This window comes from Taudactylus pleione, unplaced genomic scaffold, assembly GCF_031769625.1.
Source record: "Taudactylus pleione unplaced genomic scaffold, aTauple2 ptg000604l, whole genome shotgun sequence".
Classification (NCBI taxonomy): Eukaryota; Metazoa; Chordata; class Amphibia; order Anura; family Myobatrachidae; genus Taudactylus; species Taudactylus pleione.
In genome coordinates, this window is record NW_028285006.1 from 591,795 (window position 1) to 612,653 (window position 20,859).

At 41.3% G+C, this 20,859-nt stretch overlaps 1 protein-coding gene across 1 annotated transcript in view; it reads right to left on the reverse strand.

Moving 5' to 3' along the window:
• Positions 1–6,064: 6,064 nt before the first annotated feature.
• FOXJ3 (forkhead box J3) overlaps positions 6,065–20,859 on the reverse strand; it is a 170,170-nt gene continuing 155,375 nt past the window's right edge. The window contains exons 12-13 of the mRNA XM_088453966.1: positions 9,417–9,521; positions 6,065–7,183 (exon numbers count right to left, since the gene is read on the reverse strand). Coding sequence (XP_088310092.1) covers positions 7,068–7,183; positions 9,417–9,521 — 221 coding nt within the window. The 3' untranslated portion in view covers positions 6,065–7,067. The remainder of the gene's footprint in view (positions 7,184–9,416; positions 9,522–20,859) is intronic.

The following is a 20,859-nucleotide window of genomic DNA, read 5'->3' on the forward strand; positions in this document are numbered from 1 at the left end:
CTTCCTATAACCTTGCTTCGTGTCTTTTACATGACAATTAAGAGCATTATTTACATTAACAAAACAAAAACGTACAATGACACAATGACTCACTAGGGCCACAAATGCTAGAATTACCGGAACAGATCTTGCTTGTTACACAATTAGCAGAGGTTTGAGAAATACAAGTAAAAAAAGATAGCATAGGAAGAAAAACATAGGAAAGAAAAAGGTTATTCAATAGCAGTATAAGTGGGGAATACATAAAATGTTTTTCTTAGATTGATTGTAGACAAGATTCTAGACCTGACATAATAATAATAATAATAATAATAATAATAATAATAAAAAAAGCTGTAATCACCTGTATGGAACTAAAGGCTGCTGTTACAGCCTGGGCACAAGGCTAATGAGGCAACAATTTTGTGGTTTGATCCAATATTCAACCTATCAATTCACTAGGGACTGGTTAAATTGAATCATTAGGAACACATTTCCTTATGCCTCAGTTGTCTAGTTCCTAGTGCAGTGGTTTCCAAACGGTCTTGAATCACGATGCCTTAGAGTATCAGCATTTTTTTCATGGCACCCCTAAGCCAAAATTTTCTTATTGAGAAATCAAAAAATATATATATTAAATTAAATTGTGCTTACTTGGCATCCTTTGGATCAGCTATGTGGTGGTGGGCAGGGCTGTGCTTCTGTTTGTCACGTATTTATGATTGGCCACAATGAGCACAGGTTTTGTCTATCACATTGATCATAAATATTTTGATTTGGTACTGGACCATCAACCTGTGGCACCCCTGCAAGTGACCTGGGGCACCCAGTTTGGGAACCACTATCCTAGTGAATTGATAGTGGCAGTATATGAAAATGTAGCCTATGAAATAAAAAATTGTGTCTTCATTTAAGCACTGAATATCTTACCCAATTGACTCACTGTAGGCTACTCTCACAGTGGCTTTTTATGCACCCGCATATTTTGACTAAGGAGGAGAGATTCAATTAATTGTTGGGTCCATGTAGAAGTCTTTAAAAATGCTTCATTAGTACAGGCGGGTGTCTGAGGAAAGGGGCCATTGAGCCAATGCAGCGACGAGCCACAGAGTTTTCTTCCTGTGAAACGAAATGGCTCACACACTGGAAAACATGGTAGTCTGACAAAGTACTTCCTTTGTGTATCCTGCACTGTGTTTCTACTACACCACAGTTTACAAGCTCTTAACAAGCATTTGACGAAAAGAAAAATGTGTGCACAGGAAATGCACAAATTGATTACCCTGCTACCAAATCCCATCTTTTACTGATTAGTTTTAATTCCTGGTTTTACTTTTGCACATTTGATTGGACATTGTTTAAATGGGTTAGGGGAAATGGTTAAATGCAGTATAGTTTTGCAGTCTAGTCAGGTATATTTTTAAGCTAGTTGTGATTACACTTTTACTTAATGCACGCTTAGCTGAGAAAATGACAAAAACAAAATCACTTCACCTGTACCTGTAGAAAATGAAAACATTATTTGTAATTCCACACATCATAATTATTGTACCATCTGGGAAATGTTCCTGACCTTCGCTAGACAGATCTCTAGAGATCAGATACAAGTACATGCCTATTGTAATACTAGGTTCTGCAGGACAAAGCCTAAATATTACAGAATTGAACAAGGGTTGCATCTTAATCCACAATTTTACAGGGCATACGACCGGACTGGAGAGTTGGGATGGTCACGCATTCGTTTAATCATGGTTGTTGTTTATGATCCATTTAAAAAGAGTTTTAATTTCCTACCTTCTAAAGTGAAGTTGCCCAAATGTTATGTAAATCAGGTGACATCCTCTAAAATCTATCTTCAGCAGATTGTGCAAGACTAGTTTCTATAGCTAACACCTGTCCCTGTCTTATTTGTACACTCATTGTGTTCCTTACATATCTGTTGCTACAATTTGAGAACCTAAACCTGCCAAACGGGATAGAAAAGCGAAAAGCAGCCTTTCATTTATATATGCTATACTTACAGAGAAGTCATTGCCCAATGTTGCATAATTACCCTCAATTTTATATATTTACATATATATATATATATATATATACGTACTGCATTTATCTAATCTGTGTGTATGTATGTATGTTCTAAGTTGTGGGATATATCTTAAGTAACAGACCAAAAAGATTAAAAATTAGTCATCCCGATTAAGAACGCTGAAGACACAAATTGTAATGTATCAATTGTATAAATATCTATGTTTACATTCATGTGTCACCATTTTGAAAGCCATCAACAAGCCATGCTTTACTTGTGTGATGATTCATTTGAGGAATGCAGCCTTTTGCCATTTCCATGGTGACTATATTTTACATCAGATGTACATTATTCCCAGTCTAGCTTTGCATGGCTTGTTAGACAAATAGTGGGGTAAGACTCAATTACATACTCTTTTATCAACCCTGTAATGCCATTTTTAAATCACATGATTGAAGAAAAGTAATCTATTAAAACTGATGATCAGGCACCAAATCATTTTGATATAAAATCTGCTGATTTGTAAAATTAAGGCTTTGGCAAACGTAGACTCTTATAGTTGTAGAATACGAATACAATGTTCAGCAGGTCAAGGCTGGAAGGGCAAACTGGGACTTATTATTCAACACATTTTGTTGAGTTATAGGCTGCCTAACTGAAAAGAGTTAATTCTACCTAAACCTGTTGTGCAAAGTGTATGTTTTCATGGTTATTTTCAGCTGCTTTGTTTAATAAAATTCTATATTAACAACTACTAAAAAAAAAGTTAATAAGCAAAAACTATACGGGCAGCTGGCAATACTTATAGCACCAAAAACATGCATCTGTTCTGACATCATTGCCCTCTACAACCTAAAAGACCCAGAACGGCGCTCCTATATATTTATAGCTAAATTATTTATATTAAGGAGAATTTATTTAAAAGTCAAGCCAAACATTAGGGAATACACTCTAGAAAATGTAAACATTAACAACTGTGTTGCAAAGGCAATATTGCACAAAAATGGAAAATATATATATATATTAAAGAAAAACACAACCAGGAATCGGAGGATGGAACGAAGTTTCTACAGATGTGTCCACATACATCTAGCCTCCTTGCGAGCTAAACAACCCTTCTAGTCGCAAATTGCCGTGGCATGACTCGGTAGTGCTGAGCGTCTATTCCTGCAACTTTTTACCTTCAAATCCATCTGATTTGCATAGCGATGTGAATAGTTAGCACAGCAACTTCTGCTGATTAAAATGATATGCAGCACGCCTATGTTCAGTGAGCGACTGCAACTGCATGTAAAACACTACCTTACAGTGTCAGTGGCTGTAGCCCTGTAACGTAGCATTTTGCATGCAGATACACTCGCAGTCACACACACATACAACATAGGTATGCTGAAGCATTTTAATCAGCAGAAGCTGGTTGTGCTAACTATTCGCGCATACGAATAAGACACATTTGAAGGTAAAAAGTCGCACGAAAAGACAGTTGGTCCTACAGAGCCATACGGAGCTCCCGCATTATACGTGGCGCGACTTGTAGTGCACGGAGGATGGATGTATGTGGACACATCTGTAGATGTAAACCGTATGGAAGGCTCGTAGAGAGGCTTGGCTACCTGCGAATAAAGCCCTAGGGGGACTACAGTACCAAATATACCCTGCAAGCTAGCAGCAATAAGGATGGCTTTTATAACTGACAGAGAATGCAGGGATCTGCAGTTCAGCCACAGCTGGCGAGGCAGAGGTCCAATTCTGCTGAAGATGGCAACTAATTGCGTAACGATACTAAGAAAAAGGCCAGGTTTTGTAATCATCATAGTACAATAGGAAAGCAAAGCTGGGCCACACAGACTTTGATTTTCCTCTCTACTACCACTACCTCCATGCATATTACTGAGCACATGTGATAAGTAGAGGTGAACCGGTCACTGACTGATCCACATGCTGTCTTAAAAGGAGATGCATATGCAGCTAACCAACATGGTTGAATAAGACTTAGAAGCTCAGATTTTATTAGCATAGGTCAGTCCAGTTTTAGGCAACCTGTGGTTCTCATCTACTGCTGTAGAAGAAATGCATATTTTGGTATGCAGAGATATGTAGTACCACAACATCTGGCGTACCACAGCTTGCCTATATCTAACGGAGACAACCAACCGGAAAAGGTAGGGGACACTTCAGTACTACGCGCACAATGCTGTTACACCTGCTCTACACAATAGTCGGAGGGCAAATATAGTGGGAGAGACAGGGAAGAGGGGTGAAAACATTTGCGGCCCAGACAACTGCAAAAATAAAAATAGAAATTAATACAAATCAGCATGTAGAAAACAAACAAGTATCACACTTCGGTAAATTGTATATCAAATAAATAAATTAAAAAAATATGAAATCTCAGTGTGGCATTACCCGTTTAGGATAGGTTTAAAGACCATGAAGGGACATTATTAGGAAAATGTGTGGTTAAAACGTTCTCTCTCTTCAAATACTGGGGTATGTAATGTGAAAGGAAAATTCTGAAACTCATACCTTTTATTTTTTATTTTGGAATTACATGGCTTTGTTGGCATACATGGTCACATGTTGTCATGGTCTCTCTCAATTTACTATCTGTCCAAACTGACCTCAGATATCAGTGGTCAGTTTGGATCCGCAAACACTGCATGCTGCAGCCAAGTCATAATGACTGCATATGCGGCAATGTAAAGATGTATCTATCACATACATACTACCAACAAGAAGTTTTAGAACCCACCCGTCTTTCCAGTTTCTATTGAAATTTAAGCAATTTCAATTCAGTAAATAACTTATAACTGTAAACCTTAAAATGTAAGCAGTATCCTGCTAGAGGTAAAACTGAAAAATAATGTAAATTTCAGAGTTATTAAAAAGGCCTTTTTCATGGAACAATTAATGGGCGAAGAACTGTCCTACGGCAATGTAAGGGAGGCTTGCCTGGAAATAAAGTACCACCGATGGACTTCTGAAGACTGGAAGTTTGTGAACCGATGAACACAATTTTAAATCTTTGGTTCAACGCACAGGATTTTGTATGGTGTTGAGTAAGTGAAAGGATGGTTCGTTGGTGTGTGGGACTTAAACACGCTGGGAAGTGGATGCATTTTTTTTTAAGTCCAAAATTTAAAAGTCAATACTTTTAATAGCAAAACATTAAATGTTCTGCTATTAAAATCATTGTCCTTTTACACTTTGGGCTTAGACACACCTGGAAATGCTTAGTAAATTAACACGTGACACAAACTGTTGAACATGGAGGGAAAGTGAGAGGGTCTGGGGCTCGTTTGCTGAATCCCGAGTCAGCGACTTGCAAAGTGACTGGCATCCTGAATCAAAAGGGCTAGCACAGCATTTTATAGAGCCACCCAATACCTCCTGGTTTACTACCATAGTTGGTCAAAGGTTTATCCTACAGAACAAAATGGCAGGCTTCAAGTCATGGAATGGCCAGCACAGTCTCCAGACTTAAATTCCATTGAGCTGGTTTGGGATGAAGTAGCCAGAAGGGTGGAAGCAAAGCAATCTACAAGTGCAACACATTTCTGGGACATTCTTCCAGAACAATATTTGATTTCCATTGTAGAAGTAATGGCAATAGTGTATCTTGCGGTTACATCTGCTAAAGTAGTGAAAGGTTTAAGCTGCATACACAAGGTACGATCTGTACCACCAACGACTTGAAATATATCTTTCAAAGATACCTTTCAGTGAGGTCATCCTGCCACATCTCTGCACAGGCAAAGGTGACAATATCGTGCAAGTTGGCCTGCGTGTACGGACGGTCATAGATATAGTTATCGTTCATGCGGGAACGCGCATCGTTGGTCGTTCACTGCATAAAAATTAACGATATGAACAATAGATCGTTGAAAGATATAGTTATCGTTCATAGGTATCGTACCGCGTGTATGCAGCTTAAGACTACATTCTGTTAAAAAATAAATGATAGTCGTCTTGTTTATCTAGAATTGTTTATTTAATCTATGCTCTAATTTCAGAGTAAATAGAGATACTAAACTGTGTAAATGACAATAAAAACTGGAAAAATTGGGTGCTCTGAATCTTTTGATTTTATATATATATATATATATATATATATATTTTTTTTTATATATATATATTATATATGGGTAGATAGGGAGCTTCTTAGCCCTCATTAAAGATTTAAATATAAAATATGGCTTCAATAGTAAAGTCCCCTTAAAACAGGACTGTCACTGTGAACACTACTGTACAGTAAGATTAATTGGAGAGTGGTCGGTGCAGTGTGCGCCTCAAAGAAGTATTAACCATCCTTTAACGAAGAAGGCAAATCAAGTTCCTTACTAGGGTAGCTTCATTCAGGCAAAAACCATTGCAAAACTCTGACTGCAATAAAATCTCTGAGCTCACAAGCCAAATGGCAACCATGACACCTTGATTAACATTGCATCAACTCATATGGCACAGAGCAAAATGCTCCATTGTACTTGGATTTAAGCCTCTCCGCAAAATGGCAGTGTAGGAGCACACAATAAAATATATATATATATATATATATATATATATTTTTTTTTTTTTTTTAAATCCTTCAAAATAAAATAAGAGCGCACAAAGTACACTATTCATAGCTCATATAAATAAATCAGAGATATAAAAAGACGGAGAGCGTCCCAGAAATGCGATCTGTCCGGGGATGGATTCTGAAATGCAAATTGATGAGTGAAGTGTTGTGCTAGAAGAAATTCTGTCCAGGTTTCAGTGTTACACATGTGGCTGACATTATTAAATACAAAAAGCTGAAAAAGCTGTTGGGAATCACAGGACAATATTGAGCAGTTGCAGCTTATCAGGGAGAAAAACAAGACTTATGGGATCAACTCAAAGCATTCATTTCATTTATCCTGCTAAGAATAGTTCTGATTGTCATCAAAGTCAACATCGATAGCAGTATCGCTTTTGCTGTCCGGATTTGGATGCCTTTACCTTTTTTTCATATCACATTCATGGTCACTTATACGAATAACACGGGGTAACAAGACAATAAATCTACTGTATTTTAACAGTGCTATACAATAGAGTCCCAGTCAAAGTCATCTTGGATGTCATCTGCAGGAAGAGGGCGACGCATGTGGAAGTTTGAGGATGGCATCATGTGAGGCTGATTCATTACTCCATGGTGTCCTGTTAATTGAAGAACATATAAATATTATAATACAATATGAATTTTATACATATGAATAATTATTTACTTGACTGCCATTAAATCAAGTAACCTGATGAACTTTCATCCTAGAGATTATGAAGAGATTACAAGCAACAAGAATCAACTTTATTGGCCAAGTATACAAACATATACAAGGAATTTGACTGGCCAAGTACTCACTTAACACATCAAACATACATACATAATATATAAAACCATGATTAATACACACAATAAAACCTTTTTAAATAGAACAATTTGCACAATGACTATCCGATATTTTGAGTTAGGAACTTAACAGCGAGATCGCCTGCGGAAAAATTATTGAGATGTCTAGTGGTCTTCGCAAGATGATCTATATCGACTTTCCGACAGGAGCAGTTGAAACAGATCATGATCCGGATGAGCTTCATCTGCCACGATATTACCAGACCGCTACCTAACCCTAGAAAAGTAGAACTCCTGAATAGAAGGAAGTATAGCTCCAATTATCCTTTCTGCAATCCTAACTACTCTCTGCAGTCTGGCCTTGTCTTGTTCAATGGCTGCACCAAACCACACAATTATCGAGGTACGTAGGACAGACACAATTATTGGCGTATTAAAAAAATAAAAATCATCAATTCCCTTGAAAGGCCAAATTTAGTGAGCTGCCGTAGGAAATACAGCCTCTGATGTGCCCTCTTGACAATAGGGTCAACGTTCTTATCCCATTTCAAATCTCGGGAGATTATACAGCCGAGTCAAAAGTTTTGAGAATGACACAAGTATTGGTTTTCACAAAGTTTGCTGCTTCAGTGTTTTTAAACCTTTTTGTCAGATGTTACTATGGTATACTAAAGTAAAATTACAAGCATTTCATAAGTGTCAAAGACTTTTATTGACAATTACATTCATTTTTTTTGCAATATTTTTCAAGACATCTGCAATTCGCCCTGGCATGCTGTCAATCAATTTCTGGGCCACATACTGACTGATGGCCGCCCATTCTTGCCTAACCAATGATTGCAGTTTGTCAGAATTTGTGGGCTTATGTTTGTCCACCCGCCTCTTAAGGATTGACTACAAGTTCTCAATGGGATTAAGGTTTGGGGAGTTTCCTGGCCATGGACCCAAAATGTTGATGTTTTGTTCCCCGAACCATTTAGTTATCACTTTTGCCTTATGGCAACGGGCTCCATCATGCTGGAAAAGGCATTGTTTGTCACCAAACTGTTCTTGGATGGTTGGGAGAAGTTGCTCTTGGAGGATGTTTTGGTACCATTCTTTATTCATGGCTGTGTTTTTAGGCAAAATTGTGAGTGATCCCACTCCCTTGTCTGAGAAGCAACCCCACACATGAATGGTCTCAGGATGCTTTACTGTTGGCATGACACAGGACGAAGACTTTTGGAGGATGGCCCGGTGTCAAGGAGGGCAGAAAAGAAGCCACTTCTCTCCAGGAAAAACATCAGGGACAGACTGATTTTCTTCAAAAAGGTACAGGGATTGGACTGCTGGGGACTGGGGTAAAGTTATTTTCTCTGATGAATACCCTTTCAGATTGTTTGGGGCATCTGGAAAAACGCTTGTCAGGAGAAGGAAAGGTGAGCGCTACCATCAGTCCTGTGTCCTCTCAGGAAGGTGCGAGAAGAAATCCTCTAGTTAGACTAAACAGCGCGTTCAGTTAAATAGCTCCGAAAATTCCTTCCCGGGCCTATTTAGCATCTTGCTGAGTTGATTCTCCTACTATGTGTGTATGAATTCTAAACACAATTTATAGCAAACTGTGTTTTTCCCCAATTTACCAGCTGTCTAATACAATTACCACACTAAAACCCTGGTCTGCATTCAAAAGAGATGCGTTTGGTCACTAACTCTAAACCTTTTGCTGAGGTCAGGATAATAAACATATGCCAAAACCTTCTAAATCAAATACATTTAAAGCACATTTCTATAACTGGCGCACAGAAGGTAATCCGCTTTGATGTTGCAGCATAATTATTCCAGTACAGCAATGCCACAATCATGTTCACATAAGTTGCTTTCTTTGCAGGTTTAATTACAAATGTCACATAGCTTTAATCAGAGATGGGCATAACTGCAAATGAAACTGCGCCATTCTATAAACATGGCAGTAGCTTCCATAAAAAAAAGACATTTTATGTGCCATAGTTCTTACCAAAGGCACAGCTCAGAAGCAGGCAGCCTGTCCGTAAGACCTGTACATACCTGACAGTCCAGATCCTGTAGTGCTCATAGGCGGTATATGAGAATAACTCGGAGGCCCCATCATTGAATTAGGAACATTTTGCCTTGAGTCAAGATATAAATTTCCTGTACAACAAAGGAAAAAATTATAAATAAATGAAAGTGCTCGTAGTGTTATGTTTCTTTGCTATGTTCATATGGGTTACTATTACAGAATAAAATATGTTCCAGGATATTTTAAATAAAACGTATGCATTTTGTTTTCAAGAACTGAACTACTGCTCCATTATCTTCATCCAAATGCAATCATAAGGGGATTTGGGTGGAACCTTTGATCAGACATATTGTGTCAATCAGGCTGTCTTCATCAATACTTTTTTTGAATACACTGTACTTAGCTATGAGCAATCCAGCAAAATTCCCACACTTCAGCAGAATAAGCCAAATGCTTGACATACTTGCCCTCCATTTAGGCGCTGAGTCACCATCTATACCATGTTAGGTTTATTGTGTTTTATACACACAGAGCAGACTTTTGAACCATATTCAAATGTTGTGCGGTTGCAATGCATTCCAAAAAGTCTGCCAGTCTGGGCAAGTATGCATTCCAAACATCTGTCAGATAGGCTGGTCTACTTCAAGCCAGCAAGGAGCGTATTCTACGGATCCAAGCACGAGACTTGTAGCAATGCACAACTGCAGCCTTGGGAATAGTAAGATGTGGTACCAAAGCCTGGCCATAAATGCACCATTATTTCACATTTTATAATGCTCTACATATGAAATGTATGTACGATACAAATAATGGCATGCTTTGCAATCAGATCTTTATGGTTTCATTTTTCAAACTACAATTTGGTCAGTTCAGATGAAAAACATTGCTATATTTTTAATCATATTATTGATCCATTTAAAGAAGTACATCCATCTGATATTGTGCAGCCTACACACATTTTCTTAAAATCTGATCTTAAGATTCTATAGTATCATTATGAAGTGTAATGTGTGTGGCCAGCTTCACTCTGAAAGGATGAGCAGTGAATTGATTGCATTGTCAAAGTTGATACTATTTTTTATTTGGATGGTTGTTTACAAATTATTTGCACTGTAATTTGTGAAACCGAACTTGTATTGATCATTGCACTCAGTGACGGCTCAACGCTTTGGCAAGAACGCTAACACTTCTAGAGGAAAGTAATATTGTTTATTATATTTTCTGTCACTTATCTCAAGTATGGCAGGCATCGCAAGTGCTGAGACCATGCTAGTTGGGAAAGGCAGGTGAAGCATAATAGATGGGTATACTTTCCTGCATGAGTTATGTAATGAAGTCATAAATAAATCATAAATTGGTTTCAGAACTTTGAAAATGTCTGCCACAGCCCATCTGAAGCATCACCATAGTGTATTGATTTTTTCATTTATATTTTATTTATGGAAGCAAAAACACTGCAAACAGATCTGCGACATATAAGCATACAAGTTCAGCATAACAACAGCTGTTACACATCATGATGATCAATATTTTGGACATATATACATCACAGCAGATTTCTGGAGGTGTCGTTAGCATGATGTAAACAGTCATAAGATTCAAAACCTGACATGAAATATGAACACATGTATAATAATAAAATATAATCATAATAAAAGATACAGTGAATAGCTGAGATAAAAAAGAAAAGAAAAAAGAATAAAGGGATGATGTCTGGCACTGACCCGCTAGGTAACGTAATGGGAGGATCTCCCAAAAGAAATTGGGTCTCATACCTCTTATACGGTTGAGCCAGGCACATACTATAGTGGATCTGGGAGTGTGTCGAAATTGGCAGAGTAGCTATAAGGTTTTCCCACGTGTCAAAAAAAGAAGCAGCTTTCTTCTCTTTATCGAACATAGGGCCTGATTCAGAGTTGGGAATAGAGTGAAATAGCACTTAACTATGTACCTGGACAAACCATGTTGCAATGCAAGGGGTGTAAATACATAATTTTCATTTGCATGTAGAGTAAATACTGGCTGCTTTTACATGTAGCCAACAAATACTGCACAGTTTTATTGTTACTCTACAATTTACATGTCAATTTGGGCACCTCCCTCCCAAATCTAAATCTCTCTGCACATTTTAAATCTGCCCCACCTGCAGTGCAGCATGGTTTCACCAAGACGATCAGTTGAGAGAGATATCTCACTCTATTTCCAAAGCTGAATTAGGCCCATAGTTTCCACCCAGTCCATTCAGTTTATTGCTTTTTAAGATAAGAATTTCCCCTAAATATATATGCTAAAATTCCGATTCTCTTGTCTCCGAAACCGCCATTAAAGTTACTATACTTCCTTACCATATGTGTATGGCTGCATGTGGTGTGCAAAACAGTCTCAAACAATAAAAGGAGAGTTATGGTAGATTTTGTTAACTCTCTTTCTTCAAAGTCCATAGGGCCCACAGGGGAGACAATGGGGTATATGATGCTCCCCTTATATCCTGCCCACAGTTTGAGGCAATTCAGTTTGGTCAACAAGCCCAAGGCAGGAGCAAGATAGGAGAGAAGGAAGACTGGTACACTTAAGAATCACACTCTCACACAATAGAGATTTAAACCGGTGACCAAGAGAAGAAACCCATAGAAGCCAGGTGCGTCAGGACGGGCGCCCTGTAGACCCTATGGACTTCGAAGAAAGAGAGAGTGAAATAGTTAAGCAAAGACATCTGGCCAGAGTCTGTTTGTTAGCTGGCCAGCCCTTCTTGTGGAATCCATATAGGACAAAGAGGGAATCCGTTTTCCTGATGGAACCAGTACGGCCCACGTAGATCCTCAGAGCATGGACCACATCTAAGGAGGCCTCACCTACCAAGAGGTCTGGTGATTGGAAGGTCAGACCTACAATTTCCTCATTAAAGTGGAAACAAGAGACCACCTTGGGAAGGAAGCCAGGACAAGTTCAAAGAACAGCCCTGTCCTGATGAAAGATCAGAAATGGAGAGCGCCCCCAAATCTGACACCCTACAGGTAGATGCGATAGCTAGAAGAAAAAGAAAGTCTTTGCAGTGAGCCATTTGACATCTACTGAGTCCATGGGTTGAAATGGAGGCCTCTGAAGTGCATGGAGAATCAATGACTAATCCCACGGAGCCACAGGAGGGACAAAGGGAGGTTGTATATGGAGGGCACCCTGAAGGAAGGTGTGAACATGTGGCAGTGGAGCAATTCTGCGCTGGAACCAGATGGACAGAGCAGAGACGTGCACTTTTAGAGAGGCCAGGTGGAGTCAGAGATCCAATCCAGCTTGAAGGAAGGCAAGGATCAGAGAAACTAGAAAAACCTGAGGGTCATAGCTTCTGTAGCACACCACTGGAAGTATGTATGCCACACCCAGTGACAGACCCGGGTGGAGGCCGGCTTACGCGCTCTGAGCATGGTCTGGACCACGGAGGTCGAAAACCCTTTGGACCTTAGGAGGGATTTCTCATGAGCCACGCTGTCAAAGACAGATGGGCCAGGTCCGGATGTAGACAGAGACTCTGAGATAACAGGTCCGGCCGCTGAGGAAGTTGGATAGGAGCGTCTATGGAGAGACTTTGAGGATCAGAGTACCAATAGCATCTGGGCCAAGCCGGAGCTACCAACAGAACCGTGCCCCATACTTGCTTGAATTTCCGAATGACCTGAGGAAAAAGGGAGAGGTACACCAAATGAAAGGTCCACTTCACTTACAAGGCGTCCACAAAGGCTGCTTCAGGGTCCCTTGTCCTGGACCCGTAAACTGGAAGCTTGTGGTTGTGTCGTGAGCCATGAGGTCCACGTCCGGTAGACCCCATTTGTCCACTAGGAGCTGAAAGACCTCTGTGTGTAGTGACCACTCCCCGGCGTGCACGTCGTGATGGCTGAGGAAATCCGCTTCCCAATTGAGAATCCACGAGATGACGTTGGGCCCACGTGAGAATGCATGCCACTTTTGCTATTGCCTCCCAACTGCGAGTGCCTCCCTGGTGACGGAGTTAGGCCACCGCCATGGTGTTGTCAGACTGTACTTGTACTGGCCTGCCCTGAAGAATGTCCAGAGCCAGAGAGGGCTCTGTAGATGGCTCGGAGTTTCGGGACGTTGATTGGTAGGACCCCCTTGCTGTGACAACTGGACTGGAATGATCACTCCCGAGTGCAGCAAGGACTGAATAGACGTCTGGAGGAGCAGGACTTTGCTCGAGTCTGATGGAGAGCCTGTGTAAAAGAACTGTTGGGGGGGCGTCTCAGGAATGAGAGGGCATACCCGTGAGAGACAACGTCTTGCACCCAGGCATCTGTGGTGGTCTGGTGCCAAAACTGGCCGAACTGAAGAAGTTGGCCTCCCACCCTGGGAGAGGCCTGCCCTGTCAGGCTGAAGGCTTGTCCTCGGATTTGGCTGGTGGACGTCTAGTAGCCCAGGCCTGCTTGGTCCTGAGCTTGGAGGCCTTTGTGGAAGCAAACTGCCTTGGAAAAAGGACTGACCTTTAGCTGTTCCCTGGGGACGAAAGGACCTAAAGGATGACATCCGAGGCCTTGATGTAGATGCTATAGGCAGCCGTGTTAGAAGCTGCCAAGGTAGCCCACAATCTTGTCCAACTCTGGGCCAAACAGGATCTCCCCAGTGTAAGGCAGTGAATGCAAGGCCTTCTTAGAGTCCGTGTTGGCCTGCAATGAACGAAGCAAAATGATACAGCGGGCTACCACTGAAGTAGCAGATGCCTTGGAAGCTAGGAGACCAGTATCCAAAGATGTGTGAGATGTAGGACAGCTGTTCCCGAGAAGCATCAGAGGGAAATGAGTTCTCTAGAGCATCTGCCCAGCTCTCAATGGCCTTAGCCACCCAGGCAGCAGCCATGGCTGGACAAGTAATAGCTCCTGTAAGAGAATACACAGATTTGAGGCAAGGTTTAATCCTTTTATCCATTGACTCCTTTAAGTAGGATGCTGTAGGAATAGGTAAAGTAGAGCTTTTAACTAAACTTGTCATGTGGGAATCACATTTAGCACAATCAGCTGATGGAATAGGATAAAAAGAAACCAGGCGGGGGGGCGTGGCTTACCTAGCCAAGATGGCGGACGCACTTTTTCTGTGCTCAGTATCAAGGTGACCTGCTGGACGGTCTCACCATCACCTACTCCCTGAGTTTGCTCACTGTCTGCGACCTGGCCCCTGAGCGGCATGTGGACAGTCTATTGAGCCGCTTCTACTGTCTCCAGCCCGCTCTGTTTCCCAGCACAGAGCTCCGTCCTTCCTCCTCAGTGCAGCCGGCACCATTTTATTTATTTTTTCTTCAGTAAAGGCGCACCTGTGACTCCCGCTGACCGGCTTCCTGCCTTCCTCCCTCCGGGCATCAAAGCATCGGCAGCCGCATATGTGCAGCGGTCTGCCTCTTCTGCACCCCGGTGAGTTCCCTGTGACTGCTGGACCTACCCCCTGGAGCCTGGCCTGTTCTAGCCCTCTGTGCCTGCAGCCTGAAGTATCCTTAAAGCCTCTACTCAGCGTGCACTATAATGTCTGCATAGTGCATAGATATCTCCAGCTCCTATATGCACTCTGCTGCCCTGCTGGGTCTCCTTGTGTGTCTCTCTCTCCGTGTAACCAGTATCCTGCAGTGAATGCTCCCTGCTTACAGCCCTGTAGCTCCTGGTTTTTGTAAATTACACCAACCTCTGGAGCTCAAACTCAACTGTATTTAAGGTACTTTTCACTGATTTTGAGGTTTAATTATAACCCAGCTTCACACTGGACACTCCCGAACTCTGTCTACACTGCAGTATTTTTCTGTGCTAGAAGTTTTTTCTATGTGACAATAACCAATCTGCATTCATCTTTTAAACAACTACTGTTTTCTCTATTTACTGAGTGTGACCCTGCTGCCACCTGCTGTTGAAATCCTATGCTAAGGCAGGTGTTCATGGTATAGCCAGCCGACAGCCACTTTAGTCCGTACTTATTCTGTAGTGTCCGGGCACCATAACAGGACAGCCAGCTGGTCTGCCCCTGCTTCCTGTAAGTTTGGAGGGCTGCTAAATATATTTTGGATTTACGGATATATTTTTTGCTACCAGTGACCAACTCGATATGTCTCTATAAGCATTCCTGGCTCACCTTGGTTCCCCTCCTCATTTTCATACAGCGTATTAATATCCCTCCACCCTAACTCAATCCCCTTGACCACTCTATGATGTCTGAAAGAAACAAGAAAGCTCAGGCACCTTCTGCTACTCATTTTTGGTAATAAGACCAAAGGCTCTCAGAACCAAATGCCTCAACCAGAATCTCTATCCTCACCCTTCAGAGTCGGGTATTGACCCACAAATTCAAGCCGTTATGTCTAGCATACTGGAGGTTGTGCAAGCAGCTTTTAAATCGGGAACTCTCTAAGGCTGTCTCAGAATTTAAAAGTGAGATTGCTTCTTTGGGTTCCAGGACTGACACCCTCAAAACCAAACCGGACGATTTATGTCGTTCGCAACACTGTCTAGATAAGGAACTTTCTCGGCTGCATGACGAAATTGACACACTCAAAGAGAAACAAGATGATCAGGAGAACCGATCACGCCGCAATAACTTGAGGATCCAGAATATCGCGGAATCAGTGGCAAGATGTTGTGGTTCGTCTCCAATATTACAAATCCAAAGAAAAATTACTGTTATCTTGCCGGGACTCTCCCACCATTGGTTTCCAGGACATGCAGTTGCAACTCTTTCAGGATTTGGCCCCCTCAACAATCCAGAAACGCAGAGATCTACAACCTGTTACGAAAATCCTCCGTCAACACCATATTCGTTACCGATGGGGGTTCCCTTTACTACTTCAAATATTTGCTAATAACTCTAGATACAATGTAAAGACCCTGCCCAAGGGCCAGGACATTTTAGCCAAACTTGATCTTCTCCCAAAACCAGCCCAGTTGTCAACCCACCCTGTCTCGCTTAAATCTCATTGCTCCATACCACCTTTGCCAGAGTGGACCAAAGTGACCCGTCATCAGGGCGGCGATGGGGATCCCACTTGAATATAGAAGCCAACTTCTGGAATTTCCCTTAAATATATGTGATTCTATAGCATTGGTGGTATGTTTACACTATGGGGATTTTGAATCCCTGTTGGGACTATTTAGTATTGTATTTTACAGGGTTTTTTGGGGTTTCATACTAATTTTCATGTAGCCTGTTTCCATATTTTTATTTCTGTCACTTATGATAGATATTGTTTGTTTATTCATTGTTTCTGCTCAATAATGCAATAATGTATCTATGTTTCAATTTTCAATTTCTATAATCCCCACCCTCTCCCCCCTTATTCCTCATCCTACCTTTCCTCCTCCACCCCTTTTCACTCCCCCTTTACTTCTAAACTTCCCTTTTTAAAGGGACTTCTTAGTTATTTTGGCCTTGTCCGGATAGTAGGGGACCAGGATACGCTGGTCATGTTAATTGTTTATACCACCACCCCCATGCACCCTTTTCTAGTTGCAATCGATGTCAGTTTAATTCTATTTGTGGCGATCCTTTTTTTGGGATCCTTCTTAACAGGGTTTTTGCCCTTTTGGGTACCTTTAATTTCATTTCCTATTCTTTTGTTCTATTTTTCTGGTTTTCCCTTTTTTTTTTTTTCCCCTCTGGGGTAGGTTTCCTATGGTTTCTGTTTTTAGTTATTTGTTATATTGGTTCGGATTATGCTCCTACTTTTTATGGCTCTTAAATTACTGTCAATAAATGTTAACGGGCTTAATTCCCCCAGGGAACGTACTGTAGTCTTGGATGCCTGTAGGAGGGAGAAGGCTGACATGGTTTTTCTTCATGAGACCCATTTCACTGGCTCCCACTCTCAGCGCCAAGGTAAGAAATTTAACCAGGCGTTCTTTGCATCCGCAGACTGTAAAAAACGGGGGGGTTGCAATTTTGATTCATCGCAATACTCCATTTGTTCACACAAAAACTGTAGTAGTTCCGGAGGGACGCTATGTGATGGTCATTGGTACCCTCCGCTTAAAGGTTCTCACTCTGATCTCAGTGTACGCCCCTAACCAAGACCAACCCCAATTTTTCTGCTCTCTGTTTAGACATATTGTAAGGGTAGCACAGGGACATGTAATTCTGGGTGGGGACTTTTAACACTGTTGTTGATCCCCACTTATACAGATCAGGCACCCCTAAATCAAAAAAAGATGCTACTCCATCCCGGGTCTCCCTCACTCTTACGTCATCCCTTAAACAATTTAATTTATGTGACTCCTGGCGCCTTAGGTATTCCTTGGCTAGGGACCCACTGTTCCACACAACACAAACATTACTCTCATATCGATATGATCCACGTCTCTCAATTATTTTCCTCATGTCATTGATGCTGGTATCACTCCATTCACATGGACTGACCATGCAGGAGTTTATATCCTTTTAGATATCTTTAAAACTCACCGTGGTGTGCGCAAGTGGCGCTTGGATGATTCCATTTTACTACACCTCTCGACCCTTTCAGATACTAAAACAGCATTGCTCCATTATTTTAGTGAAAACACCTCTCCCGTTATTTCCCCCGGCATTCTCTGGGAGGCGCACAAGGCCACCATTAGAGGCCATCTTATAGCTAAAACATCTGCTATAAGGAAAAAAGCGTCACAGGAAATTTCTTCCTTAGAATCCCAAATATCGGTCTTGTCAGTTCAACATAAGGCCTCTCCCAATGCTTCTATTCTATTCCAGATAAATCATCTTAAAGGCCAGCTGAACGCCCTTTTATCTTGTCGGGCCGCAGCTATTTTGCAGAAGCTGCGTCAGCGGTTTTATGACAAGTCTGACAAAATCGATACCCTCTTAGCGAATAAATTGCGACGTAAACAGGCTATGAATGCAGTTGATAAATTATACTCTCACAAATCAGGTATCACCACTTATGATCCTAAGATAATGGTGGAGGAGTTTCGTGACTTTTACAGTTCCCTTTCGTGACTTTTACCAGTGCCCCCTTTGGCCTCTTCTGGTGGACCCGGGGGAGTGCACTCATATTTGTCAACAATTCCCCTGTAGTGTGTATCAGACTCCCAACTTTTGGTTCTTAATGAGGACATCTTGGTAGTGGAGACGACTGCTGCCATTAAATCTATGCGAACCTCAGCTGCCCCGGGCCCAGATGGCTTTACAGCTCAGTATTATAACATTTTTGTGAGCATCTTTGCCCCCAACCTCACATCTCTCTTTAATAGTGTATTGGAGGGTGCGTTCTTCATGCCTGCTTTCACATAAGCGGATATTGTTGTAATCCCGAAACCGGATAGACACCCCACGCAGTGCTCCAACTATAGACCCATTTCACTGCTAAACGTAGATCTTAAGATTTACGCTAAAATTCTAGCTAACCATTTGGCCCCCCTTCTTACCCACCTGATACACCCAGACCAGGTGGGCTTTATACCAGGCCGCCAAGCATCAGATAATACCAGAAGGGCTATAGATTTCATCCACTCCATTCACAGGCAGAAACTGCCATCTCTGCGTTTAGCTTTGGATGCAGAGAAGGCTTTTGACCGTATTTCATGGTCTTTTGCCTTCGGAGTTCTCCAAAGGATGGGAATAGTCGGGAAATTCTTAGATGGAGTTTCAGCTCTATATAGATCCCCCACAGCCACAGTCTCTGTTAACGGCATCTCCTCATCCTCCTTTGGTATCTCCAATGAGACCAGGCAAGGATGCCCACGTTCCCCCTTGCTTTTTGCTCTAGTTATGGAGCCCCTGGCGGCAAGGATTCGCAGCAACTCTGACATTTCTGGAATAAAGACAGGACCTTCAGAGCATAATATTGCGTGGTACGCGGATGATGTCCTGATAGCCTTAGGAAATCCAGCTCAATCCTTGTGCCCTTTCCTTTCTGAAATTGAACTTTATTCTGATTACTCCGGTTATAAAATCAACACTAGTAAAACAGAGGCATCTTTCCCATTTAAATGGTATAAACAGAAAATTAAATATTTAGGCATTTTTTTTTAAATCATTACCACCATCAGCTTTTCCAAGCCAATTTCTCCCGCATTTTAGATCAAATTAAGTCTGATTTAAATTTATGGTCCAGCTATTTCATCTCTTGGATTGGCAGAGTGAATTCGGAGAAGATGTGTACACTCCCTTGGCTCCTCTACCTTTTTCAGACCCTCCCGATATTTGTTCCCTCGTATGTTTTTAAATTCCTACAGTTTTTTACTACACGATTTGTTTGGACAAACAAACACCCTCGGGTGAGACTAAAGCTTCTACAACGCCCTACACATAGTGGTGGGTTGGGTATTCAATACTTTAAACGATATTATTTAGCTGCTCAACTGTCCCACTGTGTGCAGTGGTGCAACCCGGGTGCTCAGAAGGTCTGGTCTACTATTGAAGCTGATGAACTGGGTTTAACCACAGTCTCCTCCCTCCTCTGGCTTCCGAGGTCTCACCATCCCAAAATTGTTGCCTCACACCCAATCGTTTCCCGTTCTTTATCTATATGGGACTACACCAACAAGAAATTTAAATTGGCCCCTAGCCCTTCACCGGTCATTCCGAATTTTCATTATCCAGATTTCCCCCAGACAAGAAAAACATTTCCTTTTCTGCCTGGAAAGATAGGAATATTTTTTATCTTAATGATATCACTAGAGATGCAAACTTTCCTCAATTCTTTCAAATTCAAGAATACTTAGCTCTTCCCTCTAGGAATTTTTTCAACAGACATTTTCACTCTAAAGTGAAATTTTTTTTGGTGGGTAGACCATTTTCCCCCTTTGAGGCTTTATGTATGAGACACGCCTCAACCAAAGGCTTGATCTCTCTTTTGTATACGTTGCTTGTTGAGGAAACTTCTTCTCAGCGTGATTCCCATGAGAGAGCCTGGGAGGCGGATCTGGGTACTACTTTAAACGATGAGGAGTGGTCTGAGGTCTGGGAGAATGTTACCTTTAGCTCTATTTGCATAAGAATTAAAGAGAATATCTATAAACTACTATACAGATGGTACTATGTGCCTTCTCGCTTGCACAGAATATATCCTGATACATCAGATAGATGCTGGAGAGGATGTACACATGAGGGCACTTTTTTCCATATTTGGTGGTCCTGTCCAAAGGTGGTCCTGTCCTTTGGAAGGAAGTTATTAGTCTTATCACAGGTTTACTTAATATTCCAATTCCTTATGATCCAAAGTATTTTCACCTTCCTTTAGATCTCCCTATGTTGACTAGGCATCAAAATAAATGAATGTGTCACATAGTCTCTGCTACAACCTGCAAGTTAGCGGCAGACTGGAAACAATCTGCCCCCCCCATCTATGCAGTCTATTTTATCCAGAGTATGGTATGTTTACCAAATGGAATACATGACTAGTATTATTAAACGCTCTACTAAATTATTCCACAAAATATGGAATCCTTGGCTAGCCTCTCAAAATTCCCTTTCCCCTTGTAATAGCCACCTATATATAGA